The 18,707-nt window shown below is 27.0% G+C and overlaps 1 protein-coding gene across 2 annotated transcripts; it reads right to left on the reverse strand.

Annotated features, from left to right (window-relative positions):
• Nucleotides 1-11,543: 11,543 nt before the first annotated feature.
• Nucleotides 11,544-13,413, reverse strand: LOC105843763 (uncharacterized). 2 transcript variants are annotated; one of them, XM_065817280.1, is made up of 10 exons: nucleotides 13,212-13,413; nucleotides 13,011-13,066; nucleotides 12,878-12,917; nucleotides 12,603-12,694; nucleotides 12,436-12,507; nucleotides 12,284-12,364; nucleotides 12,142-12,213; nucleotides 11,978-12,073; nucleotides 11,793-11,900; nucleotides 11,544-11,715 (listed from the first exon to the last, which is right to left on the reverse strand). In XM_065817280.1, the coding sequence occupies exons 1-10, from the start codon at nucleotides 13,260-13,262 to the stop codon at nucleotides 11,631-11,633; spliced, it is 753 nt and encodes a 250-aa protein (XP_065673352.1). In that variant the 5' UTR covers nucleotides 13,263-13,413; the 3' UTR covers nucleotides 11,544-11,630. The 2 variants fall into 2 exon arrangements, with proteins under 2 accessions (XP_065673352.1, XP_065673353.1); XM_065817281.1 differs by having other exon boundaries at nucleotides 11,788-11,900.
• Between the last annotated feature and the right edge of the window lie 5,294 nt (nucleotides 13,414-18,707).

Here is an 18,707-nt window from a genome sequence, read left to right on the forward strand (position 1 = left end):
CAAGAGATAGAACCTAATATTGAAAAAGTTATAGACTTATTTGCACTTAAAAATCGTAGATTAAATTTTACAGATAAAAATTGTTAACCTTTTTTTTTTTATTTCTTTATTATTCATTTTCTTTAACAAGTTTTTTTTAGTTGTTAATTTGTAAGTTAACTTTTAATATTTTATTTTTAATGCTTTTTAAGTTGTTTTAAATTTTTAACTCCATATATAATTAGTTTATGTAATACATAGTGTCTGGGCCATATTAGTAACAAAATCTTTTTTTTTTTTTGAAATACAATACAGTTACCTTTTTTCTGAACAAAGTGTGTTGTTAAAATTCCAGAGGTTAGTTCTTTCTCAGTTTTAAACAAGCAATGAACAGGGGGTTGATTATGTAATAAATATAAGACTAAGAATAAGTATAAAAATTACAAATTGTTCTTCCAACATATCAGTATAATTGAATTAATTAAATTAATTAAATTAATTTGATTGAAAAAAAAGTGAAATGTTAGTATTACTTTTTTGAAATATTTTTTTAGTTTAAAATGAATTTTTTCTTATTTTATAAAACACATGAAATAAAACAAATTAAAACTATGAAAGTAAAATTATTTTAATTAGATCTTTTAATATAAAATAATATTTCAAAATTTTGATTCTAAATATACTTTTTTTTTTTCTCTCTTTAGTAACCTTAACACCTTCAATCAGTAAATAGGATTTTATCAGATTTTATATTTAAAAAACATATATGATTTTACTTTTTGATGTACTGTATTTTTTATATTTTAACTAAGAGCATTATGTTTTATACAAATTTAAATATTTATTTTATTAAATATATCTTTTTTCTATTTTTTAGTTCTACCTTTTAAAACGTTCTACTCAGCGCCATTATTTTAGTTTACCTTGCTTAACTGTTAAATTATGGTTTTAATTTTGTAAACTTTCATGAATTGAAGTTTACTTTATTGATCATTAGCCAGCAGTTTAGGGGAAAAAATGACTTCAATACAGTTAAGGTAAGTGATAACTGTTCACCGGCCGCATCGCAAGTTTGTTTACATTGTTTACCGAAGTTTACGATTAATATTCATGTTATTACTATATTGTGTTACTACTATATTGTATATTATTATGTTATTACTATATTGTATCTTTTATGTTAATAATAATAACTTTTGTTATATAAATGGTAATAATGTTGTGTGTCTATTTAGATTTTAATTATTTTTAGCATTATTTCGGAAACAATGTAGGGGAGAGTGGGGTACCATGACACACTTTTAGTTTTTGCTTCGTAACAATTTTTTAATACGCTTTTTTTTAAGCCGATTGGTTTGATTTTTAGAAAAAAATTTTTTCGACAAAATAAAATCTATAAGTTACCAAAATATAACAGATTAAACTTGTGAGACTAGTTAAAGTAAAATTAGACAGTTGTTTCAAGGTACCGCTTCGTTTAAGGTATTAACGTATTATTATTAACGGTATTAACAATTAAGGTATTAACGATCAATTAAAAACTGAGCTAAGAAAGTAGCTAAAAGTATAAACATTGTTTGTTGTGTTTTGTCATAACTTAATTATACTGTGTATTAAATTTGAAATATTATGTTAGTGTTTTTAACTAGCATGTTGAATTTCCTCCAATCGATCTAAATTAGTGTAACCCATGCTTCTTTTTTCAATTCATAAAAAGGGTGTCTGAAATAATTAGTGCTTTAGACTTTGCTAAATAGCGAGAATGAGTTTTAGTTAATGGAACTAGAGATAGTAGCTCCTTTGAGCAGTGATCATGAAAGTATTTGTAGAAAAGAAAAAGAGATTTTTTTGCGACAACATTACGACGACGGGAGAGAGACTAAAGCTTGGCAGATTGAGCAGGTCCAATGGTCCGTGTCCGTTTTAGCGTCCGTTAAAGAGTTTGCAAAGAAGTGGTTTCTTTTAAAATTTTTTGAACCCTTTAAACTTGTCCCCTGGACAAACGAGGGGGCAAATTTAAGTTACCCCTTAGTAGTTTTCTCGCTTGAAGGGGGCTCCCTCCCCCTGCCCCCGCCTCTCTATATCTAGAAACGCTAACATATCTTGACTAACTTCTTTAAAAAGCTACACCCGCGCCTATATATATATATATATATATATATATATATATATATATATATATATATATATATATATATATATATATATATATATATACATATATATATATACACAGTTAAAACTAAAGAATAAAATATTTATGAAATGATGATTATTTTTGAAACTCAATAACAAAATAACTGTTGTATTATATATAATAGTTATAAATATATATGTTTTGTAATTTATCTTGCACATGTATTATGTAAATGCAGAGGACGTTTTCAGGGTCCTTCAAATTTTATGGACCTGTGTGTCTTTTAGAACATATGCCACTGTTCTAATAAACTTAAGTCTAATCTAATCTAAGAACTGTTTATTAGAGTATGTGAAAAAAAATACCTCTCAAGTTTTACCTATTTTTAATGGTTCAAATAAGTTAAAAATATATCAAATGTCTTACTAGCATCTTATTTAGTCTAATTCTTCACAGCCAATCCCCAATCAGATTTCAATCCCTAAAATCTCCAATGAGATTTCAGCTATCATAAACAAAATCCAGCTGTGGAAACCTTTTGGCTTAATAAGCTTTGTTGGTTTAATAAGCTCCGTTGACCTCCTAATACCAGATAACTTTTGTTTTCTCATATGAGACTGCTCAGCAAATTCACACTCGACTTCTCAAACATCTTTTTTTTACCTCAACGTTAACATTATTGTCAGCAGAGACCAGCATAACAAATTATTGAACTATTAAATATAAAGCAATTTGCGTGCTGACAGGCATGCTAACAAGAAGGGCTTATTCAATTTCTGGGTATTAATCCCTTATTTTAAACCAATGGGCACCCATATTATTTAAAGCCACTTTTCCACCATATAGGATTTTAAGAAAGGGCCCATGGTGCATAGAAGCAAAAAAATATCACTGTTTTAAAGAGTTGTTACTTTTATTACCTAGACTTCTTAGTCACCTTCAGGGTCAAAAATTATATCTGAATTTATTATGTTATTAAATTATATGAGAATCTGTCAGAAACCTTAAGAATAGATAATTATTAAGTATATAAAAAAAACTTCAAAATGTGCTTGTCAGTAAAAAAAGTTAATAATTATATTCTATAACTGTACCTGCCATCATGCAGGCTCTAGGTTGATAAAAATAAAATTCTGGTCTCCTTATAAATAGTAGACAACTAGCTTATATTTTTTCTTTTTATTTACCTGTAAAATGTCTCTGTGATTGGTGCACTTTTTTTGAATCCTGAGACCTACCGAGCAATTTTATACAAGGATAATCTACCATGTCGCTTATTTCAATTAAACCTGATGGCCACGTCCAGCTCCTCCTTAATACTTGTCCGTGTTTTCTTTAGTTTTACGTCTGCTGGGTCCTTTTTTTCACTAATAGCTCAATAAAATGTGTAACTCAAGAAAATGACTAATGTGTACTCTATAAAATGACTAATGTGTAACTCAAGAAAATGACTAATGTGTACTCAATAAAATGACTAATGTGTAACTCAAGAAAATGGCTAATATGTACTCAATAAAATAACTAATGTGTAACTCAATAAAATGAGTAATGTATTAACATGTGTCACCTGCAAAGAAATGAGAGCAAAGGAATGTTAATAATATTTTTTAAAATGATAACGGCTTCAGCAAATATTGGAGTATTTGCAAACAGTGGAAACATCATATGAAAATCAACAGTTTTATTGTCAAGAAGATTTAAGATTACATCGGTTCGGTTATTTACCTTTGAACTTTTCGTTTGAACTAATAATGAAGTTTGTCTTTTGTGTCATAAGTATCAGGAGATAAAACGCCAGGGTTAGGGTTAGGTCTTTTGTGTCATAAGTATCAGGAGATAAAACGCCAGGGTTAGGGTTAGGTCTTTTGTGTCATAAGTATCAGGAGATAAAACGCGAATAAAATTTTTTTTATATAGAAAAGTAATACCAAAATTATTTTTCATCTTTTTATCTGTTTGTTGTCGAAATGTGGGACAAGGCTTTTTCCTTTTAAAATTTCCGTTACATATTTTCTATTCCATTATATTTTGTTAGAGCTTCTGGAGATATCCTTAAGATTCACTTTAACTGTTAAAGTGAATCATGAGGATATTTTAAGAAAATTTCACAAAATGAGGGGCAATTAATTAACAACTTACAACTTAAATGCTTTAAGAGTAAAATCTAAAAATTTAGATTATCAGTAAGAGTTTACTTATCAACATTTTTATTACAATTTTTTATTTACCTTAACTTTTATTTTAGAATCAGGGTTTTAAAGCAATTTATCAACAACATTTTCATACGTGGAAGCAATAACTTTTGACTCCGTTGCAGAAGAGTTAGTATTAGGTTCATAGAAACAGTTCAAGTTTCTTTTGTTCTTTATCCACTTCTGTAATCTTCATATTCTTCATTCTTTGCCGCAAATCTTGTGTGCTTTCAATAGAGTTTTTGAATTTTTTTGCCTACCTCTGTAGCAATACGCACTTTTCTATCCTCTTTCTGGTATAAAAAAACTAAGTGTCTTCTACCTTGGCCTCCCGGAAATGAAACTGATCAGATTTGATTATCAAATCAGACTCCCCCACAGATGTTCTAAGAGTTTACTGCCCTCCTTAATTAGCTCTTATTGCATCTTGGTAAATTAATCAATGCTAAAATGGTTTAAGACAAACAAATTGTCCTTAAATTTAAATAAAACTAATTATACTTTTTTTCATAGACATCACGATAAAGAAAATACTCCATTAAAACTTCCTGATCTTTATATTGGCAACTCTAAAATAATTAGAGAGTCATCATTAAAGTTTTTAGAAGTGATAATTTGACTAGAATTTGACATGGAGACAACACATAAGAACGTTAGAAGATAAAGTTTCAAAAAATGTTGGCGTTTTATACAAAGCTAAGCAATTATTAAACCAAAACTGCTTAAAAATCTTATATTTCTCCCTCTTACATTGTTATATAAACTATGCAAATATTGCATGGTGCAGCTCTAATGTAAGTAAAGTTAAAAAATAACTTAGTAGACAAAAACACGCTGTCAAAATTATTTCAGGTGCAGGTCGATTTACACATTCTAAAGAACTATTTAAAAATCATCACATGCTTAATGTTTTTCAGTTAAACTTCTATCATGTTCTTATAATTATGTACAAACTTCATAATAAAGTAACTCCTATAATATTTAATACACTTTTCAATAAAATTAATCACGAGTAACCTACAAGATTTTCAAATCACAATTATGTGCAACCTAAAATGCACTATTCGGTTTCTGAATTTTTTATTGTCATCAGAGGTCCTAACTTATGGAACACTTTATTAAATAACTAACTGAAAAATTGTTCTTTATTTTCTCTATTCAAACAAAAACTTGAGCAAAAACTTCTTAACGATGTTAATGAATTAAATCTTTTTAAGATTCTTTTTTTTTTTAGTATTTTTAGCATTTTTGTTTCTTTTTTAACAACTATTTTATTAACTGGACTTTAATTTAAATTTTCCCAAAATTCTCCTATTAACTTATTTCTAATTTTTAGGTGTAATTATTATTATTATTATTATTATTTTTTTATTATCTTTTTTTTACGATTTTCTTTTGATTATAGATTAGTTACTGATCTAAACATACTTGTAAAATTTGTATTTATTTTTATATAGTATAAAGTAATTTTATGTTTACATTTTAATGATTATACCCGCTTGCTGATGAAAGCATGTCGGGGTGTAGTGATCAGGCAAATATTGTCTTCTTTTAGCCCCGGTCATGTAAATTTTCTTTATATAAAACGGCATTGTATTCTTTTTTTAATGACAAAATAAAATAAAATAAATAAAATCATAGTTTAGGTCTTTCAGATATATTAAATATTTTTTCGTTATTCGTGTGAAGCGTAATCTTTATATTATATTTATTTAATATTTTCCAATTATTCGTGTGAAGCCTATTGTTTATAAATTTTTAAGCTATTGGCTATTATTTATTTATTTATGTTTGTATTTAATTTTTGTTGTTGTTGTTGTTGTTGTTGTTGTTGTTGTTGTTGTTGTTGTTGTTGTTGTTGTTCGCTTACCTATTTGATTAATTTACATACCTTTTAATTTCACTATTAGCTTAAAAAAAAAGGAGTTCCCCAAAATTTGTTCTGTTTCACTCATCCAGTACAAGAGAAATTACATACCTATAGATGGTCCATTTTTGCAGATAAGATCCTTGTATGGAAATCTGTGGGAATAAAACTTGTTTAGGGTAACAGGCTTTGTAGGTTAAACTTTCAAAGACTCAGAAAATTTGATATAATTCTTATATCTGAATATATTTCCAATGAAGGGGAACTGGTTTGTGGGCAACTGGTTTATAGAATACTTGAGAAGATACTTTAATCTATATTTTCCGGTTTCCTTTAAACTTAATATTTGTAGTAGTTTGAAATACTAAGTTAAATATTTTACATCAATTTATTTGCCTATTCAATTTTTCATTAAATAATTATATCATTCTTTGAATATTTTCTTAACTTTTTGCTATTAATAAAAGGCATAATGTTGCATGACAACAAAAAAGTAAATATTTCGTTCCTTTCTCAAAAAACGTAGGGTAGAGCGGGCTAGTTGAGCATAGGGGCAAGTTGAGTAATTAAAATATTTCAAAAGCTATGCATCACATGACAAAACATCAAATGGATAAAATTTTTGGAACTAGAATGTTTACACAATGCGCAACAAAATTTTGTTGGAAGGCAGTTGAGTAAGATACACCGCCGGCACTTTTTTTATTTTTTACCAAAAAAGTAAATAATATTTTTTTTGCTATTTTTTGCTTAGATGCTTATAAATTTTTTTATCTGACATTACTTAAGTGTTGATATTTTAACAATTTGTTGGACTTTCGATTAAAACTACTCGCTTTTTAAAATCTAACTAATGTGTCACCTAGTCTATTAGGGGTAAGTTGTGCGGCTGAACTTTTAAAAACTGAACTTTCGAACACAAAGAAACAGCTTTGATTAAAAATAATTTAAGATTGTTTTTATAAATTATATATATTTATTTTTAAAATTAGTAAATTTTTAAATCGGGCTTCAAAGTTTAAGATAATTGTATAAAATAATGTTTTTATATTTTATGACGCTTTCTAACTATTTACTTTTTTCTCTTCTCATAATTACGTCATTAAAGTGCATAAAATAAAAAGTTTATATATTTTAATACATTGATTTATAGTGTCAGTTCCGTTCCGCATATTATCACAAAATTGTTTACAAAAGTAAACATTTCTTGAATTTGAGAAGATTTGAGAAAAAATTTGAGAAGCATAATATGACATATTAATATTACTTTTATGAATTCTTTGATTTAAAATTTTTTAACGCTAAATATCTTTCCTAGCCAAATTTATCAATAGCTTAAGTTCGAAATATTTATCTTACTAAACGATTTTGTGATAATTTACGGAAAGAAACTGATATTATAAACTCGTGTATTGCTTATAAGAACACGCTTACTGTTAGTGAAAGTTTTATTGATGATTCACCCAAGTTTCGTACCATGCATATTTTGTACCACACTATTTCTCAACTTACCCCCTGGGGCAGGATGAGCAGCTCCGCAAACTTTAGGCATCTTTTTAAAAAAATCCAAAGGTATACTTTTTTCTTAACAAATTTTTAGCAGGTTAAATTATCTGTCATATAGTGAAAAAGTTATGTAAATCCGACGGACCTTTCATGAAATCTGTCAGATTTAGAAAAACTGCTCAACTAGCCCCGCTCTACAATATGCAAAAAAAGCGCGTTATTAAATTTACGTTTTTAATTGAACAAAGACAACTTTAATTAGAATTTTGAAGATTTTGTTTAAGATGGTAGACCACTAATAAAAAAAAATCCTTCAAAAATTACATTTAAGAAATTATTTTTATATAAGTTGATTAAAATTTACATTTTAATGATAATTTTTTTTTTTTTTTTGATTATTAAATGGCTGAAGAAATTTGGTTCCGAAAACCCCAAAATAGGGTTATTTCATTGCGGTGAATATTTCAAAAACTGTGTATGGTATCAACTTGAAATTTTTCAGACTTGTTTTTAATATAATGAAAAAAAAACTGTACCAAAACACAAGAAAAACATTAAACAGTTTTTTTTTAATAAAAAAAACACTTCGAAAACAATAAAGGGGCATTTTTGACCATATTTGAACTTTAATATCTTTTTATCGAGTTATCATGATGCAATAAAAGTGGTAGCGGACATTCATAATAACTAAAGGAACAACTCTTGAAAATTTTATGGAAATCGGTTTAGAGAATCAAGAGATAATTACCGCAAAGTCGTGAATTTTAAAGAACTGAGAAAAACACATTTAAACAAAAAAAAAACATTAAACACTTCAAATAAAAATATAAAAACACACAAAAAAAATATTGACAAATATTATCTTATTATAAACGTGTCGTAGAGTAAAACTAACGCAAAATTAAAATAAAATATGTTCAAAAAAAGTGATAATATTAATAAACAATACTATTATTAAAGTAGTATTTCAGTTTGGAAAAAAAAGTTTTTCTTTTGATTTGCGATTTATTTTCAATTTTAACTCTTATCAACTTAATTAAAAATTTGTTTATAGTAAATAAGAAGTGACAATTGACAGGATGACAATATCTTCATTTTTTTTGCAGAGCTACATTTGAATTGTAATTCTTCTAAATTAGATAGATTTTTTCAGCTACTTTGATGATTTATGTTGATTTCCTCTGAAGAGTCTGCGTTTCTTGCTATACCTTATTTTATTTCTTTTATCTTTATTTCCCTTTATTTCAGTTATTATTTAACCAAAGTATAGAAGACAGAAAATAAGCTGAAGAAAGTTGTGGTTGTTGTAAAGTAATTAGACATTTACTGAAGAAATCCGTTAAAAACCATGTAACACACTGCACCAAAAGTATTTAATAATAAACAAAAACTAGTTTTAGAGTAGCAGTCACCACAAATGAAGTTTTTTTGTCTTAATTTTAAGGTATTTTCTGGGATAACTTCCTTTTAAGCTACATAGCAACGGAATAAACAATCTGTTGCTACGGACAAATTTATGAAAATACCTAAACTGCATTATTAAAAACTGATTTTTAATAGGGTTAGCTTTATTTTTATATTAAACTAATATGAAATTCGTAATCTACGATAATTATATTACTTAAAAACTTTAAAATTGAAAAAATGATTTTTTCGATTTTAAATAGTGGTCTACCACCTTAAGACTAAGCTTATCCCAGGAAAAAAAGTTCTGTAGAATTTCTATAAACTTTTAAAACATATGGCATATTATTATATTCTATTGAGTTCTATAGAACTTTTATAGAATCTTTGTTAATTTCTATAGAAGTTTCTATAGAACTTTTTTTCTTCTTTTTTTTCTATGAAAAAAAAATTTTATAGCAATTTTTATAGAAATTAATAGACTTTCTACAGAATTTCTATAGGCCATTTGTTTCAAAAGTTTATAAAGATCTTATAGAACTTTTTTTTAGATGATATACAAATTTAGCACCCTGGCGCAGTGGTTAGAGTTGTGGCTTAGAAACAAGTGGTTCGAAGTTCAATGCATTCTCTGACCAGATAATCAACATCGGTAGGGAAGAAGACGCGAACCTCGTAATTAAATGCGGTGTTTCTGTGATAAGATCGTTAGGATTTCTTGGAGGCACCATAAAAACCATAAAAAAATAATTCTCAACAACATTCTATTTTGAGCACTGTTCTATTAATACTGCAACTCTTAATTTGATCCGTGAAAACCATTTAAGAAAGTTATTGCGTTGAAAAACAAAAATCTGTTAGTATTAAAACAGAAAAAAGTCATTTGTTATAATACTTACACAAAGCACGTGAAAACTAAAACAAATTTTAGTAAATTAAGACAATTGTCGGATAGGGTAAACTATTTTAAATAAGAAATTTAGTTAAACTATTGATTTACAAAATTTAAATTATCAAATTTATATTATAAATAATACTGAAAATACTAATGAAAAACAAAATGTTTTGAACAAAACCTTATTTAGGATATAGGATATAGATTTGCTTATGTTGAGTCAATGAAGGCAAAAAATGTTGAACTTCTAGAGAGGAATAGTTGATTAATACAACTAATCCAATCACTTTGTTGACCCTGGATCCATTTTAAATCGATGTTGACCCTGGATCTAATTTGAATTGATGTTAACCCTGGATCCAGTTTGAATAGATGCTGACCCTGGATTTATTTTGAATATAAATTGTTATCCGACTAAAATTTATAAAAGCCAATTCTATATTTTAAACAGAAAAGTAAGGTTATCAGTAAATTTGTAATGACTTCGTAGTCATTACAAATTTACTGAATGTAATGTAAAATGATAGTCATCAAGTTTAAAAATTATGCCAATAAACGTTTTTTCTGTTAGTGTTTAGAAACCAATCTTCTGTATAACATGTATAAAGTGTTTAGAAACCAATCTTCTGTATAACATGTATAAAGTGTTTAGAAACCAATCTTCTGTATAACGTGTATAAAGTTAAACTATCATGAACTTGATGATCATTAATAATCAAATGTTGTTTTTGAATGAAACTTTATGTATTCTACAAAAAGAAAATAGATAAATTTGTGGAGTCTATGCTTTATTATATGTACATGACAAAATTATATGTGCATGGTGTGGTTGCAAATAGTTAAAATAAAGCCCTACAAAAAACTGCGAGTGGCAACGGTAATAGCTGGGTGATGTTATAAATGTTACTTTGCAACGATAGAAAAATTAAAACATCTTCAAATGGAAAAAAAGATTTGTGTTAGTACCATTCTCCATTGTAGATATTTAACTTTCAATTTTTATCCCAAAATAAATTAATTAACTTCATTAAAAAACAAGTTTTCAAAGTCAAAAAAATATTTGATTTCTTTTTTATCTTTTATATTACTAGTGGATGGCTCAAGTCTTGTAGTATATTTGCATTTATTTTTTACTTAGTTGGTTTTAAGTTCTATGAATACATAATAACAAAATCCACTTAAAAAAACTTAAACTAAAAATAATGTCACATTTAGCAAACTTCCAGTTATCTTTTTTTTAACACTGTGAAAACAGCAAACCTGATACTTTTATAATATTCTACACCAGGTTACAATTTATCGATTAATTAAAAATTTCATCAAAACAAATTTAAGCATGAGATTTTTTTTTTTTCATCAAGCCTGGTTGGCAGATTTGCCAGAAAGATTTGTTTATAGATGACAAAAAAGGTGTGACCGCTAAATGCATAGGATGAGCGCGGTACTACCAGGGACGTGGTGGGAATTGAACTCGGAACCTCTCGCTTATGAAGCGAGCGCTCTACCATTACACCACTACCGCATTTTAGGAAAAGATATAGGGAAAAATAAATTAGTCAACGATTTGTTTAAAAAATATATTAAATAAAGATTGCAACTGCTTTTTTGTAAACCGTTCATACAAAATAGTAAAACAGATATTTATATTTCTCATTTGCCATAACCATATCCACCGTATCCGCCATACCCGCCGTATCCACCTCCGTATCCTTCATTTTTTAATTGATCATTATTTCTAAGTAGATAACAACTTTAGATTATTAAAAAATTCATTAAAATTATTAAGTTAAAAAAGGTTTACAAATACCATACACTTCTCTTTTGCCGTAACCATATCCTCCATATCCACCATAGCCACCGTATCCACCATAGCCACCGTATCCACCTCCGTATACTTCATTTTTTATTTGGTCGTTATTTCTAAGTAAATAATAACTTTGGGTTATTAAAAATTAACTAAAATCAATTACTTTAAATAAGGTTTTAAATAACCATACGTTTCTCTTTTGCCGTATCCGTATCCTCCATATCCACCATATCCATATCCACCGTATCCACCCCCGTAATCATCACTTTTTTCTTTGTCTTCATTTCTATATTAAAGATATTATGCAATTCAATGCTGGATTATTAATATAATACAAACTTAAATAAAACTTACATCTCTCTTTTACCGTAACCGTATCCGCCATATCCACCTCCATATTCTTTACTTTTATCTTGGTCTTTATTTCTATTTAAAAAAAAATCTATCAAATAACTTATTAAAATGAGTAGTTAAGGAAAATTTCCTAAAATTATACGTTTCTCTTTTGCCGTAACCATATCCTCCGTATCCACCATATCCACCCCCATATTCATCACTTTTATCTTCGTCTTCGTTTCTAGATCAAAGATGATATACAGTTTAATGTTGCATTATTAATATGATATAAACTTAAACAATAAAACCTACATCTCTCGCTTGCCGTAACCATATCCCCCATATCCACCTCCGTATCCTTTACTTTTATCTTGGTCTTTGATTCTATGTAAAAAAAAAAAAAAAAATGACCAATATCAAGTAACTAAAAAAGTCAATCAAATTAAAAATCATTTCATATAACTTTATTAGAATATTACGTTTCTCTTTTGCCGTAACCATATCCGCCATACCCACCGCCGTACCCTCCACCATAATCACTCATCTTATTTAAAGATGACATTTCGCTTTTCTAAATTAGAAACGCGTTTATATTTTTAAATAATTTTATTAATTAAAAAAAATAGCAACATAAAATCAACAGATTTGAAAATACAAACTCAACAGAAAAATAACTTATAAATCACAATACAACAAGTACATCTTAAAAAATTCAATTAAAAACAAAACGGTAACAAAGTAAAACTCAAGCTACTTCGTAATCGTATTCATCTTCGTTGTCATTGTCTTTATTCCTAAAATGATATTTAGACATCATATAAACATATATAGCACTTTACAAATTTAAGACCAAAAATATTTTACTAAAAATTAAAGGTCGTGTTTACATTATATCCGCAACAATGTTATCTTTTGCATGCTTGCTCGGAGCTGCTTCGGATAGCTTAACAATAAACCGTAATTATTTCAAATAACAATATGTTTATTTAACAATACTATATTTGTAATATTTATTTCAAACATGTCATTTACTACACATGATGTTATTTATTTACGCAAGAAAATTCTAAACTGTAAACTTTACTTACAAAAACTTGAAAAAATATCGTCAAAGTAACAAGACCGCCAAGATGAACCATTTTTTCTTGAATTCGACTTTTGTTTGAAGTTTTACCCTTCTTATACAACTCATTAACTCATTAGAAAAATTACCCAAAATGTATTTATTAAACCACAAACATCCAGTAACGAGGAAATGGTAAGAAACTTTCCGGCTCAATAAAACAATTCCAAAATCACATTAAAAACGTAATTAAAAATAAATTAAGCAAAAATAAAAGCATTCATTTTGTAGGTGATTTTAAACTTGACCTGAACTGAATGAGTCATTTAAATACAAATAAAAGTAATTTCTTTAACGTCATATATCAGAAAGGCTATTCAGAAATTCCATATATCAAGAAAGGCTATCCGAAATTCCATTATTTAATAAACCCACAAGTATAATCTAGTTATTCTTGTGGAAAGCGCAACAATTATAGATAAAATAGTCACCAATAAATTTAAATCAAAATAAAAATAGAAATATTTAAATGCGACATTTCAGATCACTTCCCTGTATTTCTTATTTCACAAAAATGTGATAACATCTATGCTCAAAAAGTTAAAAAAAATACGCGAAATATAAATGAAAAATCCATGAAAAATTTTAATACTCTTAAATCAGATTTAAATTGGGTACCAAACCTCCTTGATATTGAACACACAGATAAGGCATACGCAAAGTTTATTGATAAATTACAACAACTTTACAATATGGCTTTTCCTGCAGTTACAAAATGTGTGAAAAAAAACATTAAGTCCATTGATTGAATTATAAAGTCGTCAAAAAAAAAGCAACGACTATATAATGTTTCTCAAAAAAAAAACTTTTAATAATGAAACTAATTACAAAAACTATAAACGTGTTTTGAGATGGTAATTAAAAAGTCAAAGAAATATTATTATGCCTAGCATTTAAAAAAACATAAACATGGGCCTACTTAAATAGACGGCCTTCTATTTCTGCTTAAATCGATAAAAAATAGAAGACCAGTTGAAACAACGTACTTTCCATCAAATGAACAAACTTTCTCAAAGTATATTATTTATTGCGCTATAATTTTTAAATAAGTATAATAATGGTTAATAAATACTGTGTTGTTGGTTTTAACTCTAATTATTATGGCAGTGAAGTAGTCCCAGTTTTTGGTTTTCCAAAAGATGATGATTTGAAAAAGTTATGGGTTAGATTTGTAAACAGAAATTCCTTGATTTGTCATTTAGTGATCTAAAACATTTTGATGAAATTTTAATACACAAAGGAGCATCGGCAAAAATATTTCGTTTGTTGTATAATTTGAAGCCTGTTTCTACAATATTCCCGGCTAGCATAGCAACAACTTCACTTTCAGTTATGTCTATACCAAGGAAATCACCAACTAAAATTTTTTTTCGAGAAGATCAATTTCAGATGTTTTTATCAATCGATGATATTAAAGATCTTAATTCTGTTACAGTTGTTGATTCACCAACAGGATACTTGTTTTTCAAATTTGATGATTGTTTAATGTTCCATGAAATTATTCAAAATAAACTACACATACCTGAAGTTGCTGAATGTATTCGTATTGACAAAAATCTTCATGTCAAACTTTTTTATAAAAAAGCACCGAAAATGAATAACAAAGTTGTCCATCCTGGAAACTACAAGAAAAATAGCACTGTTGCTTTAGATACCTTCCATGAATCGACAGCAGCAAAATTATTACCCGATCGTTTAGATATTATTACTTATAATAGATAAAAATACTTCTCAATAAATCGTTTTACACATTCTAAAGAACTATTTAAAAATCATCACATACTTAATATTTTTCAGTTGAACTTTTATCAAACTTTTATATTTATGTACAAACTTCATAATAAAGTAACTCCTATAATATTTAATACACTTTTCATTAAAATTAATCACGTGTACCCTACAAGATTTTCAAATTACAATTATGAGCAACCTAAAATGCACTATTTGGTTACTAAATTTTCCATTGCCATAAGAGGTCCTAAACTATGGAACACTTTATTAAGTAACCAACTGAAAAATTGTACTTCATTTTCTCTATTCAAACAAATACTCAAACAAAAACTTGTTAACGATGTTAATGAATTAAATCTTTTTAAGATTCTTTTTTTTTTTTTAATTTTTAGTATTTTTGTTTCTTTTTTAACAACTATTTTATTAACTGGACTTTAATTTAAATTTTCCTAAACTATCCCATTAACTTATTTTTAGTTTTTAGGTGTAATTATTATTTTTATTTTTATATATTTTTTTACGGTTTTCTTTTAATTATTGATTAGTAACTGATCTTAACATACTTGTAAAATTTGTATTTATTTTTTATATGGTACAAAGTAATTTTATGTCTACATTTTAATGATTGTACACGCTGATGAAAGAACGTCGGGGCATAGTAATAAGGCAAATACTGTCTTTTTTTAGCCGCGGTCATGTAGATTTTATTTATATAAAACGGCATTGTATTCTTTTTTTTAATGCCGAAATAAATAAATAAAAATAAAGTTGAAAATATCATTAAGAGAAATTAAAACCATTAAAACACTCACGTAGCTATTGATTGTTCACGTATTTTTGCAATTGTGCGTTTTTGAGTGGGATTTTTAATGACGAATTAATTTTATATATTTTAAATGCACTTTTTTTTAAATACTAAAATCGCATTTTTAAAAACATGTTGCAATTTTTTACTCTAAACTTTGCCATAAAAAGTACAAATTCAATCTAAACAAATTTTTAATAATTTTCAAGCCTCACTTTTTTTACGAGGTTTCATAAGCTAATGCGTAGGGAACTCAACTGCAAGAATTATTAATTACCTCAAAATCATTAAATTTTATATTTTTGTATTGACGTTATTCTATACTCGATGACGCGTGAAAAACAGTAAAGGACGTACAATGGGCATTTTATAGACTTCGCTTAAAAAGAACATACAAAAAAGAACATGGCTTTGGGACCATCTGACTCTGAAATACAAACTAAACTTAAGTCTATTTTCATTTATTTATTATATCATAACATAAGCATTTTATGCAGAGCTGTCCTTAAAAAATGCGAGGCCTGGAGCAAAACATTTTTACGAGGTCTTCTTGAAAGTAGAAGTCTCATTATTTTAAGCGCTTTGACAAAGAAAAAGTTTTATCTCTTACTGTCTGAGGGCTTAGTGCTTTATGAAATAACTTAAAATAATAACATTAAAGTTTATTCTTAAAGTTTTTATAGGCCTAATAATGTAAAATAAATAATAATTTTTGTTCGACAAGAAATAAGTAAATTAGAATAGAAAAATAAATTTTTATTATTGAATAAAAAATTATAAATAGTATAAATATTATAAAATGGTAATGTTATTTGCACATATTATGTTTTCGGGAATCGATCAGAAGCGTGTTCATAGGTAGGTAGATGTTTTATAATAAGTGTTCACAGCTGTTAAATAAAAGAACATGATTTTAAAGAATCCTGGAAAATTATTAAGTAATAAAAACAAGAAGTTCTTCCCAGCTAACTCACCATGCTTGGCCTATGCATGGCCCACCACCGGCGTCATTACTGGCCCACCATCGACCGACAACCATAGTCCAATCAAAGTCTTGCTCACCGTTTAAGGCATTGAAGCCGTCTTACGAACGGCGTTTAGCCTATGCTTTGCCATTGCCTTTTTTAATGCTACTTTTGGTTCGTTTTTTTTGTTTTTAACATATATTGCTATTTTCATAAATAACCGATACTTTAATAAACGCGAGATTTTAACTCAGAGACTCTGGGAAACAAATACAAGATTTTAACTTAAAGATTAAAAAAAAAAACAAGTCAGGAAGAAAAAGGTGAATAGGGGTTTGTCTACCTAAATATGTCGCATGGGTGATATAAAATGGAATGTGGGATATTTTTAACTATAAATACACTGTCATTTTAGAAATAAGTTTTATATTACCAAATATTTTTATTTCAATAAAACTGCCTTGCAATACAATACATAGAAAAGTTTAAGGTTAGCGAACGGTTAAACTTCTACCATTATTTCAATTTGGTGCTTGCATGAACTAACGTTTAGTATTTTTCGATATCCATATTTTTCTGCCTGTCAAGCTGATAGATTTAGCATTTACAACCAAGTCACCCAAAAATAGCCAAAAGTGAAGAAATCGTAAAATAAGCATTTGACAAATTTGTAACCAAAATAGCTAAAAGTAAAGTAGTTGTAAAATAAACTATAAAAGTTAGTAATAAGATTAAATAAGTAAAAGATTTATAATTATTCTACATTAATTAAGTAATACATATTTTTACATATAAGGAATACAAAAATAAAAAAAGCATAAAAAATAAAAGAAAACAACAACAAAAAACTCATTAACTGAATATTTAAACGCTTGATGAATTTTTTGTTGTTGTTTTCTTTTATATTCTATATCAATTTCTATATCAATGAAATTTCTTGGGATACAATATATAAAGAATATCTTACGTTGTTTATCCAATAAATCAGAACTCATTGACTCCATGATAACATTAGATAATTGTGTTGTTTTCAAAAAAATACTCTCAATTAAATACTAAATATAAAAATTATAAAAACACATTCCAATTATCTTAAAACTATAAACACATTGTGATCTGCACAAATGTAACTATAAACATCCTGTATTTCAATAAAAGATTTCAATACATTAAACACGTTTAACTTGCAAAGGAACAAAGCAAAAGCATAAAGGAAGATCATCATTACTATTTGATGTCTTCATGTGGCAATGCTTGATACTACTCGATCTCTGATTTTACTGCAATCTTTTTCTCCTGCCGATGTGCCAGGTGATTTAAAAGTCCTTTAAACAGTTTTGCACCTAATTTCTAATAATAAATAGATATTAAAGCATAAAACTTACATTAAAAAGTAGTAATATATTTATATATTAGAACTTTTCTATAGAATAAAAACACAATTTACTCACAATATTGTGTTATCTTCATTTTACCTTTTTACATTATTAGTTTTCATCATTCTTGATTACATTGTTAAGCTAACATCATTATTCAATTTAATTGTAACAATTAACTCAATCACATCGTATTTTATGTATGCAAAAATATTTTAAAAAAACTAAACAAATGATAATAATGATGATGAGAACAATTTTGATTCTACACTTATTGGCATAATTAAAAGAAAAATTATTTAATCTACATATGATTTAAACCGAGTCACGCAAAATGAATGTCAGGTCAAACTCGTAAGAATAAGTATAAAATTGTAACCAAAATAAATAAAAATAAGTGAAGTAAACATAGGGATAAAATATAAAATAAACTGTAAAAATAAGTATAAACTATAAAATCCAATACACTGTAATGCTTGACCAATACAATAAAAACATTGTAACAATAAAAACATATTTCAAGAAAAATATATGAAATATCAAAACAAATTTAGAATAAATAAATACCATTAAGTATTTTTAGC

This window comes from Hydra vulgaris, chromosome 14 (assembly GCF_038396675.1).
Source record: "Hydra vulgaris chromosome 14, alternate assembly HydraT2T_AEP".
NCBI classification, from domain to species: Eukaryota; Metazoa; Cnidaria; class Hydrozoa; order Anthoathecata; family Hydridae; genus Hydra; species Hydra vulgaris.